At 38.7% G+C, this 14,703-nt stretch overlaps 2 protein-coding genes and 1 pseudogene across 2 annotated transcripts; all 3 read right to left on the bottom strand.

Moving 5' to 3' along the window:
- Positions 1-1,531: 1,531 nt before the first annotated feature.
- On the bottom strand, positions 1,532-3,203 carry LOC137014830 (uncharacterized; annotated as a pseudogene).
- A 4,593-nt stretch (positions 3,204-7,796) lies between these two features.
- On the bottom strand, positions 7,797-8,411 carry LOC137014829 (histone H1-like). The gene has a single exon (XM_067379342.1). It carries the CDS (start codon positions 8,409-8,411, stop codon positions 7,797-7,799), a length of 615 nt encoding a protein of 204 aa, XP_067235443.1.
- Positions 8,412-10,083: 1,672 nt separating this feature from the next.
- On the bottom strand, positions 10,084-13,191 carry LOC137014828 (piggyBac transposable element-derived protein 4-like). Its single transcript, XM_067379341.1, has 2 exons — positions 13,040-13,191; positions 10,084-11,659 (listed from the first exon to the last, which is right to left on the bottom strand). Exons 1-2 carry the CDS (start codon positions 13,189-13,191, stop codon positions 10,084-10,086), a joined length of 1,728 nt encoding a protein of 575 aa, XP_067235442.1.
- Positions 13,192-14,703: the final 1,512 nt, after the last annotated feature.

Here is a 14,703-nt window from a genome sequence, read left to right as displayed (position 1 = left end):
TGGTTCCCTGACATTAAAACAGACTCACAACTACTGGCATCAGATCCAGGGAAACCTACACCTGACCGGAGCTAACAGCTGTCACCTGGTTGTGTGGACTCCTCTTGACCTTGTTGTTCTGCCAGTGCTCAAAGACCCTACATGGGCTGTTAATATTGACACTATGGAAACCTTTTATAAATAATGTTTCCTTCCTTACATTCTCTCACAGTTGTAAGTACCGTACAGCTTTCAAAATTCAAAAGGGTCTGCTGATATGCATGTACTGACAAGTTGATAGGTTAGTCAGTGTTTAAAGGGGTTAGTTCACCCAAAAATGAAAATTGTTATTTCTCACCCTCATGCCGTTCCACACCCGTAATACCTTTGGTAATCTTTAGAACACAAATTAAGATGTTTTTGTTGAAATCCGATAGCTCAGTGAGGCCTGCATTGACAGCAAGTTAACTTTCAAGTTTACTTTCAGATGTCCAGAAAGCTACTAAAAACGTATTCAATACAGTTCATGTGACTATGGTGGTTCAACCTTAATGTTATGAAGTGATGAATACTTTTTTTTTTTTTTTTTTTTTTGTGTGTGCCAAAAACACAAAATAATTTTATTTAATATCTAGCACTCCTCACTGAACTAAACACTGCTTCATTAGCTTCAACGCTTTATGAATCATTTGTTTAGAATCTGCTGTTCGGAGCGTGTATCAAACTGTCAAAGTCATGTGAGCCATTGAAATCTCGAAACCCTTAATATGCAATGAAGCCTTGTTTACTGAAATCACGTGACTTTGATGGTTTAAGATCTTTTGATACACACTCCGAACCATTGATTCAAAACAAAAGATTTGTGAAGCTTCATGAAGCAGTACTTAGTTCAGCGATGAGTGCAATATATTGTTAAAGTCATTATTTTGGTGCACACAAGGTATTCTCATCACTTCATAACACCTAAGGTTGAACCACTGTGTCACATGACTGTTTTAAATGTGTCTTTAGTAGCTTTCTGGGCGTTTGAAAGTCCAAGTTAACTTGCTGTCAATGCAGACCTCACAAGCCCTTGGATTTAAAAAAAAAATTAATTTGTGTTCTGAAGATTAACGAAGGTCTTATGGGTGTGGAACAACATGAGGGTGAGTAATAAATGAAAGAATTTACATTTTTGGGTGAACTAACCCTTTAATTTTCCATTGCAGTTGCAACTTAAAGTTTTCATGTTTACCTTGATTATATTTCTTTAATCTGTAAATTTTCACTGATCAAAAGAATCAAAATGTTTTGTCATAAGATGTACTGATGTCCTTTTAAATAAGCTGGGTTATAATAAATGAATTTGGAATTTAACAATCAAGGTAATTCAAGTTTGTAGGCCTTACATGCTACACACAAATTTCTTATAACAGATAATTAAATGTATATTAGAATATGGTAACAAAACTATACTAATTTATGTACAGATTTATGTGTTACACCCATTAAGTGACTTTTTAGTCACAAAACGCAAACAGAAATACAAATTCAGGTATGTACAACGGTTAACTCAATCAATTTGACGGCGAATGGGTGTTTGTAAATTTGTGAGACACACACACTTTAAGTATCTTGTTGATATGTTGTTTGAACTGGTATGGAATGTGGTCCAAAATGTGAAACACTTTTAGTCGCTGAATTGAACGCTCCACATGTATCCTAGCTCTTGAGATTAGTCTGTTATGGTTCACTTCCTCCTGTGTGAACTGTCCATTGACAAGGAAAGATGGGATGTTCAGGGAAACTCCCTCTGGCAAAATGTCCCGAATTGTGAAGCCCTTGTCTGCCATAACCATATCACCTGGTTGTAAATGTGTGAGAAGTCCACAATTAGCTGTTAACAAACGGCGACGTTTGATTCTTGGCTGTGGAGGGTATGGTGTTCTCAAGCAAACCGACATACAAAACGTCATACAGGGCACTAAAGATGGTGATGAAGATGTTGGTTACTGTGGCTGTGCTACAATTAAACCTTGTTGAAAGGTCTATGTGGCCGCAATTAAGTCTAAGCTTCATTAAGGTCAGGAGCAATCATTATCTTGTCATTCTCTTCCCTCAGCATTTCATTCTCCACCTCAAGCACCACAAGACTTTTTGAAGTACTAAGGGTATCTGCAGTTACCATGTCAGCATCCATTCCCTCATCTTCACCACTGCTAGGGACCATTTGTTGCTTCTGTTTACGGAGATGGTCAGGGAACTGGAAAGTCTTACCCTCGTTCCAAGCAAATCGCGATGGCCCAGCAGCTTTTCCATTAGAGAAATGCCAACTGCACACCCTAGAGTTGCAGTTTGGGGTGAAGTTTTCACGTCTGTAAAAATAATAATAAATTAATTATCATTGCTTAAATTATTTTTCATGTGAATGCACTACAATAACAGTAAAGCAGTCATTGGCAATAATTGCTCTGGTGTGTGTATGTATATACTGTAGTTTGTGTCTGTATTTATTTAGCTTGTTGTCCTGTTTGTTTATGCTTGTTCTATGTATGTACACTAAGAGCAATGCAAGACACTTGGGTAAAGTTGGTTTTATATTTGCACATTTGGACTTCTGATAAATTCAGACTTTCCAATAAATGTGCAATAAATTAATGTTTGCGAATTTTAAGCAGCGACATGATATTGACAACCAACGATTGTCAACTTACAACGTTTTTCACAGTCGATCAAAATAGGCAAGTATTGTTTTAATGGCATATTTACTTGTGAATGTCCACTGAATGTCCAATGTAGTGTGATTAACAAGGCTATTGAATACGGATGTGCGAATATAAAACCAACTTTACCGAAGTATGCAAGACCAGAGTCAAGTATGTCAACATACCGGGCCATATTAAACATGATTCTGATCTTATATCTTGGGCTCCCTCCAACATAGCTCAATTATTATAGAAATGAGAAACGTTAGCAGATCATCACGCTTTAACTGGTCTAATGATTTTTCATGCTACGTAACACATCTTCGGCTTGACTGTTGCCAAAACTAACGTTAGCACCCACTGGCGCCAAAAGTTTCTTCATTCATTTAAGATTTGTAACTTACCTTATCAACTGCAGCCATTTCCTCTTCTCTTTCTCCTCACAAGGAAAGCGATTAAAAGACAATTGAATATCACTTGTTTTTTTTTTTTAAACTCTGATCTATTCAAACAGCACGGGACACAGCACTGCGGCATGGTAAAAACACTAGCGAACGCGATAGGTAGAGTAGAGGACCCGGAATTTGGACCCGGAAATAGAATGCTTATGTCACGACTTAACAAGCGGATAGAGTTCCCCAGGGATGACGCGTTTTTGTAGGCAAAACGTGGAAGCGAGTTAGCATTTTAGGACTTCCGGTTCCAACGCCGTAAAGTCTATAGGTGTGTCTTAATCAGCTCCCTAGTTCAGTAGTCAGGGCACTGATCAGGGAATCAGCCACATTCACATACTGACCATTCACGACCTAGGGAACTAGGGAGCTGATTGAGACGCAGGGTATGGGTTTTTTTAATTGTTTTTTGCTAAATCGCCTGAAATAAGGTCTGTGTCTGCGTCGCCTATCAATGACATCATACCCACGTTAACCTCGGTTTCCGGTTTTATTTTGTCGAAACCACAGAAACACCAAAAACGCTTTAATATATAATGTGTTTTATTAGACAGGTGAGCAACTGTTTGGATACATTCGTGGACAGAAATCTAATCATATTATAAAGCTAAACACGTTTAGTCTTATTGTTTAACCCTTAAATGCATGACTGTTTCGGCAATCATTCTTACATATTCGGGTCTTTATCGACCCGTATCTATATCTAACACGGAAGGATCTCTACCTGCCGTGATAATATAAAACTCCTCTGATATTAGCCCTCGTATTATCTTTGGGGTCTATGAGACCCCACGCAATGTTTAACGCCTCTAAAAATATGGTTGACATCTTTTTTTTTTGCTTCATATTTGATGACTTTTCGTCATTTAATGGGGACAACTAGGTAAACATAAATTTTTCACAATGACATATTTTCAGTGTCCTGTACACAGTCCTATACACATCGATGATCCTTGGGGTCAATTTGACCCCAGGCTCATTTGTCTATATAAAACATATTAGAAATATAAATATTTTACACATATTTGTTTTGGATAATACTGAGGTCATTATAAAATGTAATTTTATCATCTACAAACAATTTTCATCTGCTTTAGGGCCCTAACCTATCATAACGATACCTGAAGTATTGCGAGGAAACACTGTCATCGGGGGGGTCGGGGTTGGGGGGGTCATCATAATTTTCATGAAAACATAGATGAGGAGAATCCTAATTTTGAGACATCCTGCTCAGAATGAGATTGTTAGTGTTTTCTCTTATGTTGTCTCTCAACCACAAGTGGGTGCATTACCTTTCAAAAATGGCAATTTATAATGGCCCCGCCCCCCACTTGAATGATAGGGTAAAGGTTTGGTGGTTCTCTGCAGTGGTTTCTAGTCTCAGAAACCCACATTAGATGAACTGCTTGTTAAAAGTTTGCTGCTTTAGTTGCGGTTTTGATCAGATGCATTTTACATACAGTATTTACAAAACGCTTCATTGGCAAAAACAAACAAACAAACAAACAAACAAACAAACAAAAAGGACCTGTTTGAGGTAAAAAGTGATCATCTAGAATAATTTCACTAATCACATCAGCACATGGGAAAGTGCAAACAAGTTCTGGTCAGGAGGAAGAAGTGCTTCCAGTCATTGTGTTCTTGCGTCTTCAATGGTTACCTCTAAAGAAAGACATGTACCCATCATCGCTTTGCAGCAATTTCTTTGCATGTGAGGCCATTTTGATGCAAAGCATCTGAAAGAACCATTTACTGGATCATCAAGAACTTCAAGTTGAGAAATTCAACTGCAATGAAGAAGCCTTCAGAACATCCCAGAGTGTCCAGCAAGCGGCAGGACGGTCACCTCCTGAAGAGTCAATCCTGAACCGTGTACGGAGCTCAATATTGGCAGCAGGTGTACATCTGTAGGCACAGTAAGGTCAAGACTTTTGGACAGTGGCTTGGTGAAAAAGGGCAGCAAAGAAGCCACTTTTCTCCAAGAAAAACATCAAGGACAGACTAGAATTCTTCAAGTACAGCAAGGTTTGGACAGCAGAAGACTGAAAGACGTTATTTTTACTGATGAAGCCCCCATCCAATTGTTTGAGAAATCTTGAAAATGAATAGTCCAGGCAAATAAAAGGTGAATGCTACCATGATGAGTCCTGTGTCATGCCAACAGTGAAGCATCCTGAGACCACCCATGAGTGGGGCGGTCCCAAGGGAGTGTCAAATTGACCCCAATCATACTGCATGTTATTACCCTTGATAGCAAATATATTATATTATATTAATTATATTATATTATACTATACTTAGGTCATTATAAAATGCAATTTTATAATGTTCAAACAACTTTCATCTGCTTTGCGGCCCTAACCTCTCATAACGTACCTGTAGTGTTACATCATAATAGTGTGGGGGGAGGGAGAATTATAATATATAGTATATAATATAATAAAGCCATTAATATATTAATAATCCGTTTTTTGTCCATTTTCTATGCCAATCATGAAATTTTATGGTGATTTGCACATTTTTCCATAGACGAGCAAGATTGGGGGGGGTCAGCAGAGGGGGGGTCGGGGGTGATGGGGGGTGTTGTTTTATTTAAAGAGCTATTTGAGTAGTCAATGAAGAAACATAAAGTACCTGATTAATAAAAATTTGAAAATAAAATTATATTCTGGAGGTTTTTAATTGCTGGGGTCAAATATACCCCACTGGCAAACCGGCGTCGCTGGTTTTTGAGGATAATACGAGGGTTAGAGTAACAATTATAGAAGAATAAAATAAATTATATTTTGTTACCTTTTGGAGCTTGAAAGGGCTCAGTTTGAGCAGATGTTTTATGCCATCACCACTGTCCTCATCAGAGCTCATTTCCCAGTAAATTCAGCAAATAATGGGTTTTATGTTTGAGGTCGCGAATAGGAGCCCATTCGCGATCTCAAACATATTCTAAAAACCTTATAATTTTCAACATCTTCAAAATTAATATTTTGATCGTCAACAGCTTCACCAGATCCATCCAGTGACAGTTACAGTCATATTTTATTGATTTCAGTACTTGCTCTGCAGTAAATCCCTGAGCCATTTCATGTTTTGCTTATTCTTTTGTTTTCTGTCTGAATTAATCGTCACTTCATCGTTGTGTATCAGACATTGTCACCTTGTGGAATAAAGGTGAATTACACTTTATTGCAGTGTGCAACAAGTGTCTCATAGCAGCTGCTGAGCGAATGCACAGAGTAGCATTATAACAAATTTGAACACACAAATGTATCTAATGTATCTAATATTATAAAACAGAGCTGCTTTACCTCACATAACTTGAAGAAGCAGAAGCAGCGGATGCGGCATAATAAAAGCTGCTCTCGATACGTTTGACGTGCTTGTCTTTCATTAGCAATCACTCCATTATTTTATATTGCTTACATTTTTAAGTGAATGGAATAGAAATATGCATTGAAGCTAAACATTTCAATGTTAAACATTAATGTTCTAAACATTAATGTTGTGCAACATAGTTAAATATTATTTTACTGAATTACAGAGCTTTAATAATAAAGTTGTGGTTAAAGCACCACTTCCTCAAAAAAAAAAAAAAAAAAAAAAAAATTGAACATTTGAAAATAGTTCCAAATAGTAGTCTAGTTTATATTACATCTTTAATCAGCACCATAAACTAGTGATTTTTACTGAATTTGCCCCTAACAGAAAGGCTCGTAATAGAAGTCAAATGGTGTAACCGGTTACACCATTTGACATTTCAATTTAAAATCAAATTTGAAAGGTATTATCATGGACACCTAATGTAAGCACTTGGCCTTGGTGGAAATATTCCAAATGTAATTTTTAAAGTTTTTAAAGTTAATGAACATTTTTATAATAATGATGAATTATCAATGTATTCATGGGGTCATACCATTTGACATGTATACCTAAGAATACCTAACTATACCCTAAAAATGTCAAAATATCTCATATTTTAAAGACCCTCTTTGTGATATAATTTCCTGTCATATGGTTTTCTTGCACAGTATTAACAAAATGGCTCCTTGAATGGTGGTTACACCACCTTGACACTTCAGGAATTTGACCTGACTCCTATGATTCCCCAAATTATTTATAATATTCAGAATAATGGTGTTAAATTTATTTTTAAAACTATTAAATTGTTCTAATATAAGATTATGCCAAACTAGCTTATATGGTGTTTTATTGAGAATTTCACCTTTTTTAAACAAGATCAATTATTTGGTACTAAGTTTTTACGGTTAAACCACATTGACATTTTTTGCAATCAATGCCCAAATATTTTCTCAATTTATTAAAACCAGAAATTTTAGACTTGGTCCTCAAAAAGATAATGTATGTAAGTAATTTGCTAATTTATTTAGCAATTTTTACCCTTTTAAATTTAACTAAAACTATAAGGACACAAAAAAAAAAAAAGAAAAAAGAGCGTCACGTCAATGACCCATATATATATATATATATATATATATATATATATATATATATATATATATATATGTGTGTGTGTGTGTGTGTTATAGAAAAGAGTACACAAATGGATATGTACGCTTTTTAACCAAAATCTGATACTGCACAATATTATGTTCCTGTTGTAATATTGGATAATATAGTATATATAATATAGTTTTGCTCTTCATCTAGAGTTAGTGGGTGGCTCTTAAAAGAGCCGTTGAGGAGAAACAGTAAAGACTTTCTTTTTGGGCGCTGCCTTTTTAGGCTTGGCGGCTTTAGGCTTTGCCGCCTTAGGTTTAGCCGCCTTGGCCTTTTTGGGGCTCTTGACTGCTTTCTTAGCGGCTGCTGGCTTCTTTGCCTTCTTGGGGCTCTTCGTCGCCTTCTTAGCGGCTGTGGCGGCGGGCTTCTTTGCCGCTGCGCTCTTGGGCTTCTTGGCAGCAGCGGGTTTCTTGGCCGCGGGCTTCTTCGCTTTAGGAGCCGCTTTCTTGGCCGGCTTCTTCTTGGTCTCGGCTTTCTGCTTGTTGAGCTTGAATGAGCCCGAAGCGCCGGTCCCTTTGACCTGCACCAGAGTGCCTTTAGTCACCAGGCCCTTGATGGCGATCTTGACGCGGGAGTTGTTCTTCTCCACGTCATAGCCGCTGGCGGCGATAGCTTTCTTCAGGGCGGCGAGGGACACGCCGCTCCTCTCCTTGGATGCGGACATAGCTTTGACGATGAGCTCACCGACGCCTGGACCTGCTTTCTTGGCTTTCGCAGCTGACTTCTTCTTGGGCGCTTTGGTCGGGGCGGCAGCAGCCGGGGCTGGAGCGGTTTCTGCCATCTCTCTCTCGGATCGGATCTACAGTCTTTCAAACGCGGTCTGGTTTCAGCAATGATAAGCGCTCGAGCGCCGCTGCGCTCTTAAATAACACATGAAAACCTTATAGACTCAACCCGCCCTGCTCGGTGTCTGTGCGCCTCCACGAGCCCCTCACGATTGTGTTTTCTTCTCTTACATTTGGGGTAAAACTGAAGCGGTAAAATAGTTTGTCGCAGTAAAAACAAAGTGAGCACCGAGCAGAGATTCTGAACTATCACTGGGGAATAAAATACGCGAAGAGGAAATGTTTATTTTGCCTCCATCAGATCAAATCCATGTCGAGCATCAGCCACGGGGAAAAGCACTATTTGATGAATAGTTTTAATGTAAAAGTTGATAAAAGCCTGAACGCGTCCTCTGTGTGTTCAGAAAACAGTCTGAAAGAGACTTTAATGAAATCAGCATTAGTGAGGGGCGTGAGGAGGCTTTCATACAGCTGTTGTTTTGGGCAGCTTGAAGCACACGAACATCATCCGGAGGATCCGAGTCTGTTTGTGACTCTCCTGTCTGGCAGATCATCTCTCCATTATAATAATAATAATAATAAATTACTAAATATGTAGCCTAAGTCTGATCACGCAAGTATTAATGTTTTAACTCAAAAACGTTTTCATTAGCTGATGTACACCATTACTAAATGAAAATGGAAATCGTCTTATTTATTTCTCCTTATTAAAATTCTCCTTAAAATACAACTTATTTGTATCACTGTTTCTTATTTCCCTCCCTGTTCTAGCTTGTACTTCTATGGACAATGTTTGAAACTTTGTATTGCAACGCTAGCATTTCTATGTCATTGCCTCCATAAGATTGTATTCCGATAAAATCACCTCATAAAATGAATGTCAACAATAAAGCACATGTCACTTAATGTAATTTATATAAATATTCAAACATTTTGAATTTCAACATTCAAAAGCAATTCAACATACTTTTTTGAGTCTCAGTTGTTTAGAAGTTTACAACTTAATCCTAAAATGTGTTTATTTGATCTGAAATCATCAGTTACCAACTTTGTTTAGATGGTTAGTGAGATTTTAAGGGACAAGAGGTTTTAATAATCCAATAATTCAGTGCTCCGTTCGTTTTCCTGAGAAACCCTGGATGAACTAGAACAACCAATCATTCAGTAAATGTCCACAGAGAACGACGGGAAGATGTTTAGTGGATTATGCTGGCAAAAGCAAAGGCCGTTTATGGGAAAACTCTTTAAGAGAATACATGTAGGTTACCTGTTGTGAATTTCTCAGAATAGCACATGGAGGTTTAAAATCTCCCATCACATACAACCTGAGGTGTTCTTCTGGATCCTGAAAAGTTGGACATTCTCTATATTTGAGCTTATTTCAGCTATTTATACTGTAAGGCAAACTTCTCACTACACTGTATTCAGCCCATATTGTAGTGCAATTATAATGCTACAATATGCAAGACAGTGCCAGTCATAAATATGGAGCCTTTAACACCCCATTCCCTATTGGCTCATTCCCTAATGGGTCTATTAATATGAAAATTAAAAAAATGAATGAGTTTTTTTTTTTTTTTGTAGTTTATTTACAAACATAGTGCACAATATACTCAATAAAATCAAATAAAAAAGGGGTGTGTGATTAAAGGCACAATTTGAATTCACTCACACACTTTTGTGCCATTCCTGGAAACAGTTCCTGTTCAACTGAAGACACAGGTGAACGTCACATGCCTGGCATTTCCAAGGTGTCGGTTGCTTCTTGCCAAACACTGCTTTGCAATGCGCACACATGCGGCGACCGGCAGTGGCGATTTTTCTGACATCCGAGGTCAGCTCAGCTCCTGGAACCGGCACGTGATCAATACTGGTCCGTTTCGGTGCTTCTTTCTGAGACACACCACAGAGATCTGCAACAAGCTGCTCCATAAACTCCTTGCGCGTCATGTTGCCGTGTAGCTCCTTGTGTAATATGAAAGCGTTGGTGGCAGCAATGTCCAAGAAGTGTAGAAAGACTTTTCTGTACCACTTCATGGTTTTGTGCTGTGCAGTGAAATACTCCAACAGCTGATCGGACAGGTCAGCACCTGCCATGTGGTGGTTGTACGCAATCACAGATGAGGGACACCGAAAAGTCTTCGTCCTCCATGTATCTCGTGCTTTCACTTTTCTTTGCACACGGTCTCCTGTATAGGCAGCATGGATGGTGGAACAAACAGACACCTCTTTTTTGTCCATCCACTTCACACACACAAGAGGCCCATCCCGAATCCACCTGATGGATCCCCTGGTGGACTTTTTGGTCTGTGAATTAGATGCGCTCTGTGGGAAGCCCCTCCTGTAGTCTCTGTAAGTCCCACAAGCACCAAACTTCAGAGCAAGCAGGTCTGTTAAGAGCTTCGGACTTGTAAAGAAATCGTCCATGTAAACATGGTAGCCAGAGCCCAAAGCTTTCTTGTCCAGAAGAGACATCACAGCATCATATGAAATCCCATGGCCTGTAGGAAAGCTGTTCTTGCCCGTGTACACAGAGAAGTCCACAGTATATTCATTTGATGTGTCAGCAAGGACAAAAAACTTGAAGCCCAGCTTTGTTGACTTGACTTTCGTTAACCGTGTCATTCCTGCATTTGGTCTGCATGCCACCAGTCTTTCCTTCACAGCCAAATTTCTTCTAGGATGATAGAAGGTTTTGCACGCAAGACGGATAGTGTCCGAGAGTGGTCTGATCCTGAAAAGCTGGTCATGTTCAGCTGTGCCCCTCTTTTTGTCATTTTCCTTGTCTGCATCTGGGTGACTCATGTGCAAATTCCATGAAATGGTGCGGTATCGGTCCCTTGACATAACTGCGGCAGGAAGAGGCAAAGAGAAAAGACTGTCCTGCCGCCAGTAGTCGGCGATGGAGCTCATCTTCACCGTGGCCATGTAGAAAACGAGTCCAATGTAGCGGTACATCTCGTCAACGCTGACGTCTGTCCAACTGTATTTGCGACCCTTTGCAAGTGCCCTGGCAGCCTGAGCGTTTGTGTTGTGGCACAGATTTGACACGGCGCTCTCTGAGAAAAACAGTTTGAAAAGACTCATAGGGGAGCGAGAGTCCGCGAGACTCAACTGCGGCCCAGGTGTTCGCGCAGGCAGAAATCTCAGAGTCTTTGGATTAATGTCGACATCAGTTTCTGCTTTCCATGACAGACTCCTGTCTCTCTTTCCAACAGGTATCTGTTCGCTGTCATTCTCACATCTGTGGGGGGAGAAGACAAAAGTGAGCATGCTGACAACAGGATCACAACATTATCAATTACTAAAACTGATATATTGCCCACTCATTACAAACATATACTTTGTGTGTATTATTTCACAGTATGTAAACAAAATGAAACTGTCATCTGTAACATGAGGGATAAAAACACACTTACTCATTAAGATTCTCAACTGCATTGAAAACTGAATGATGCTTGTGTGCCGCTCCTGTATGAGGTGCACGTGAAGGAATCACATCCCTAAGAAAAGAAAAGGTAAATGTTAGTAAACATTTCTCAGCTTAGATTGTCCAAGGTGGCATACCAGTGCATGCATAAGTGATTGGCAATTAATGGATATGGTCACATGCTTTATATGTGTTGATGGGGCATCAACAACCTTATGTCATGCAAGTTCAAAACATTTACACCCAAGCAGACAATGGACAACACAGTTAAAGGGATAGTTCAGCCAAAAATGCAAATTAGTCCATGATTTACTCACCCTCAAACCATCCTAGGTGTAAATGACTATATCCTTTCAGATGAACACAATCAGAGATACATTTAAAAATATCCTAAGTCCTCCAAAGTTTATAGGCTATTGGTTGTGAATGGTACCCCAAATTCTGAAGACAGAAAATTGCATACATCCATTTAAAAAAAAAAAAAAAATCATATTTTTATACCATTCACAACCATTGTAAACCTTGGATGACTAAGGCTATTATTAAATATATCTCTGATTGTGTTCATCTGAAAGAAGATAGTCATACACAGGGTGGTTTGACGGGGAATAAATCATGTAATCATTTTTATTTTCGGCTGAACGTTGCAACCCGATCTCAGGGAAATTCGTACGTATTTTACGAGGTGGCTAAATCGTATGAATTCATACGACCTCACTCGTACTAATTCATACGTTTTTTGCTAAATCGTATGTATTTTACGAGTTGACAAATTCGTATGAATTCATACGAATGACCTACCACAAACCCCGCCCCTAAACCTAACCGTCACTGGGGTTTAGACAAATCGTACGAATTCGCACGAGTGAGGTCGTATGAATTTATACGAAATAGCCACCTCGTAGAATAAGTACGAATTGGTCGTGAGATAGCGTTGGAACTATCCCTTTAAGCTCTGTTGATGAAGCAGCATTTTACAGCAAACCCAAACTAGACTATAGTCTAAACATTTCCTCCCGCCACATTAGAGAATAAAAATGCTCGATTCGTAAGACATTTAAATGTAATGAAAAGTCCACAGGACAACACATTTCATAATATTACAAACTGGTAGCTTTCTGTATGGCCATATGGGACTGAAAGCGCTATATGTGTAAGCGACTCTAATAACTAAATGAAGAATAAATGTCTTACTCATCAGAAAATGTGTCCTGCGCTGAATCAAAGCCCTCCTCAAAGTGCAGGCCTTCATCATCAATGTCTTCATCGTCTTCTAATGAAGAACTGAACTCTTCCTCGCTGTCTACAGTCATCAGGAGATCTTCCTGGGGTGCGTGACGAGCCATCGTGATGAAAGGTCAATAAAGCCAAACTAATGTTTGCTGCTAATTTTATCGTATCGATAGGGGGCGTTTACCACATTTAATATGTCTTATTTCAGGTCATTAGCATATGAATAAAGCGCTCTGCGGGTGGGTGTGGCCAGACCGGCGCTAAAAAACTAGAACAGGAAAACCCCTTAAACTTTGTGTTTTTGCTGGATTTCATAGATGTCTTGAGTCTTCTTTAAGAACATATTTCACTGGATCATGAATGTCAGTGTTCAGCATAAAAAGAGATTTGCACTGTATGTATTTGAAGTTCATGGTAATTTCACATGGCTGGATTTTCCTCCTTTAATTGGCTGTATTCAGGCAACGAATGGTTGGAATGTATTTCATTGGGTAGAAAAGGCGCTCCTATATACCTTATGTAGCCCCGCCCATTTTCAGCGCTTGTTTCTCTGGTAAATAAGCACCCCTGAATCACCCCTCCTCTACAAGTTTCAGGTTCATTGAACTTTCCCACATTTTGGGTGTGGCAAGAAGAGCAGTTTCCCACAAAGTTTCACCAACTTGACCCTTGGACATCAACTTTGGAGGCATAAAAAAACATTTTTATCAGTGATGGAAATTTACAGAAACTGTTATTTATTTTGCAACATGTTACAGCTCTAAAGGTAATTGAATTAATGCAATCAATGTGTATGGTTATGTGGCGCATATAACAATTCAAGAAAATTACAAAAACATGAGTGGCTATTTAAAGCGCGCTACACAGCCTATGCTAATTTCAGAGGGCTGGATTGCCTGTTTTCATTGGTCAGAAATTGGCTGGCTAGAGACACATCTGCCAATTGAAAACGTCTAAATTTGAATCCTTCCCATCACCAGAACCGCCAGTGAATCTTTTGTCTAACTTTCCCACACAAAAGATGTCAATGCAGATCACAATCATGCCAATAAAGTATTTTAAATTGACAAAAAATCCACAATGTTATTACTTGATATTGTGAACATTAAATTAACTCTTGGAGAAGGTGTATATTTGAAGATCAGACATCAGTATAAATTCACAAATAAAGTCCCTGGGGATTAAGACACCGGATTGTCTCGCGATGTGTTGGAACTATTTAACCTTAGTGTAAAATGTGTAAAATAGTTATTTCAATTTCAAAATTCCATACTTTTCCAGACTCAAATTTTCTAAACAGATTTTTCAGACCATATGTAACATGGTTCATATGCACCCCTGAATCACCCCTACCCTAAGTTTCAGGTTCATTGAACTTTTCCACATTTTGGGTGTGGCAAGAAAGTTTCACCAACTTGACCCTTGGACATCTACTTTGGAGGCATAAAAACATTTTTATCAGTGATGGAAATGTAGCATTTACAGAAATGGTTATTTATTTCGCAACATGTTACAGCTCTAAAGGTAATTGAATTAATGCAATCTCTGATTGTATGTGTTTATGTGCATATAACAATTCAAGAAAATTACAAAAATATAAACAAATTACTTTACCCAATATTGTA

The sequence above is a fragment of the Chanodichthys erythropterus genome, chromosome 24, assembly GCF_024489055.1.
Source record: "Chanodichthys erythropterus isolate Z2021 chromosome 24, ASM2448905v1, whole genome shotgun sequence".
In the NCBI taxonomy this organism is placed as follows: domain Eukaryota; kingdom Metazoa; phylum Chordata; class Actinopteri; order Cypriniformes; family Xenocyprididae; genus Chanodichthys; species Chanodichthys erythropterus.
Note: the sequence above shows the minus strand (reverse complement) of the source record. Positions and strands in the feature narration are given on the sequence as shown.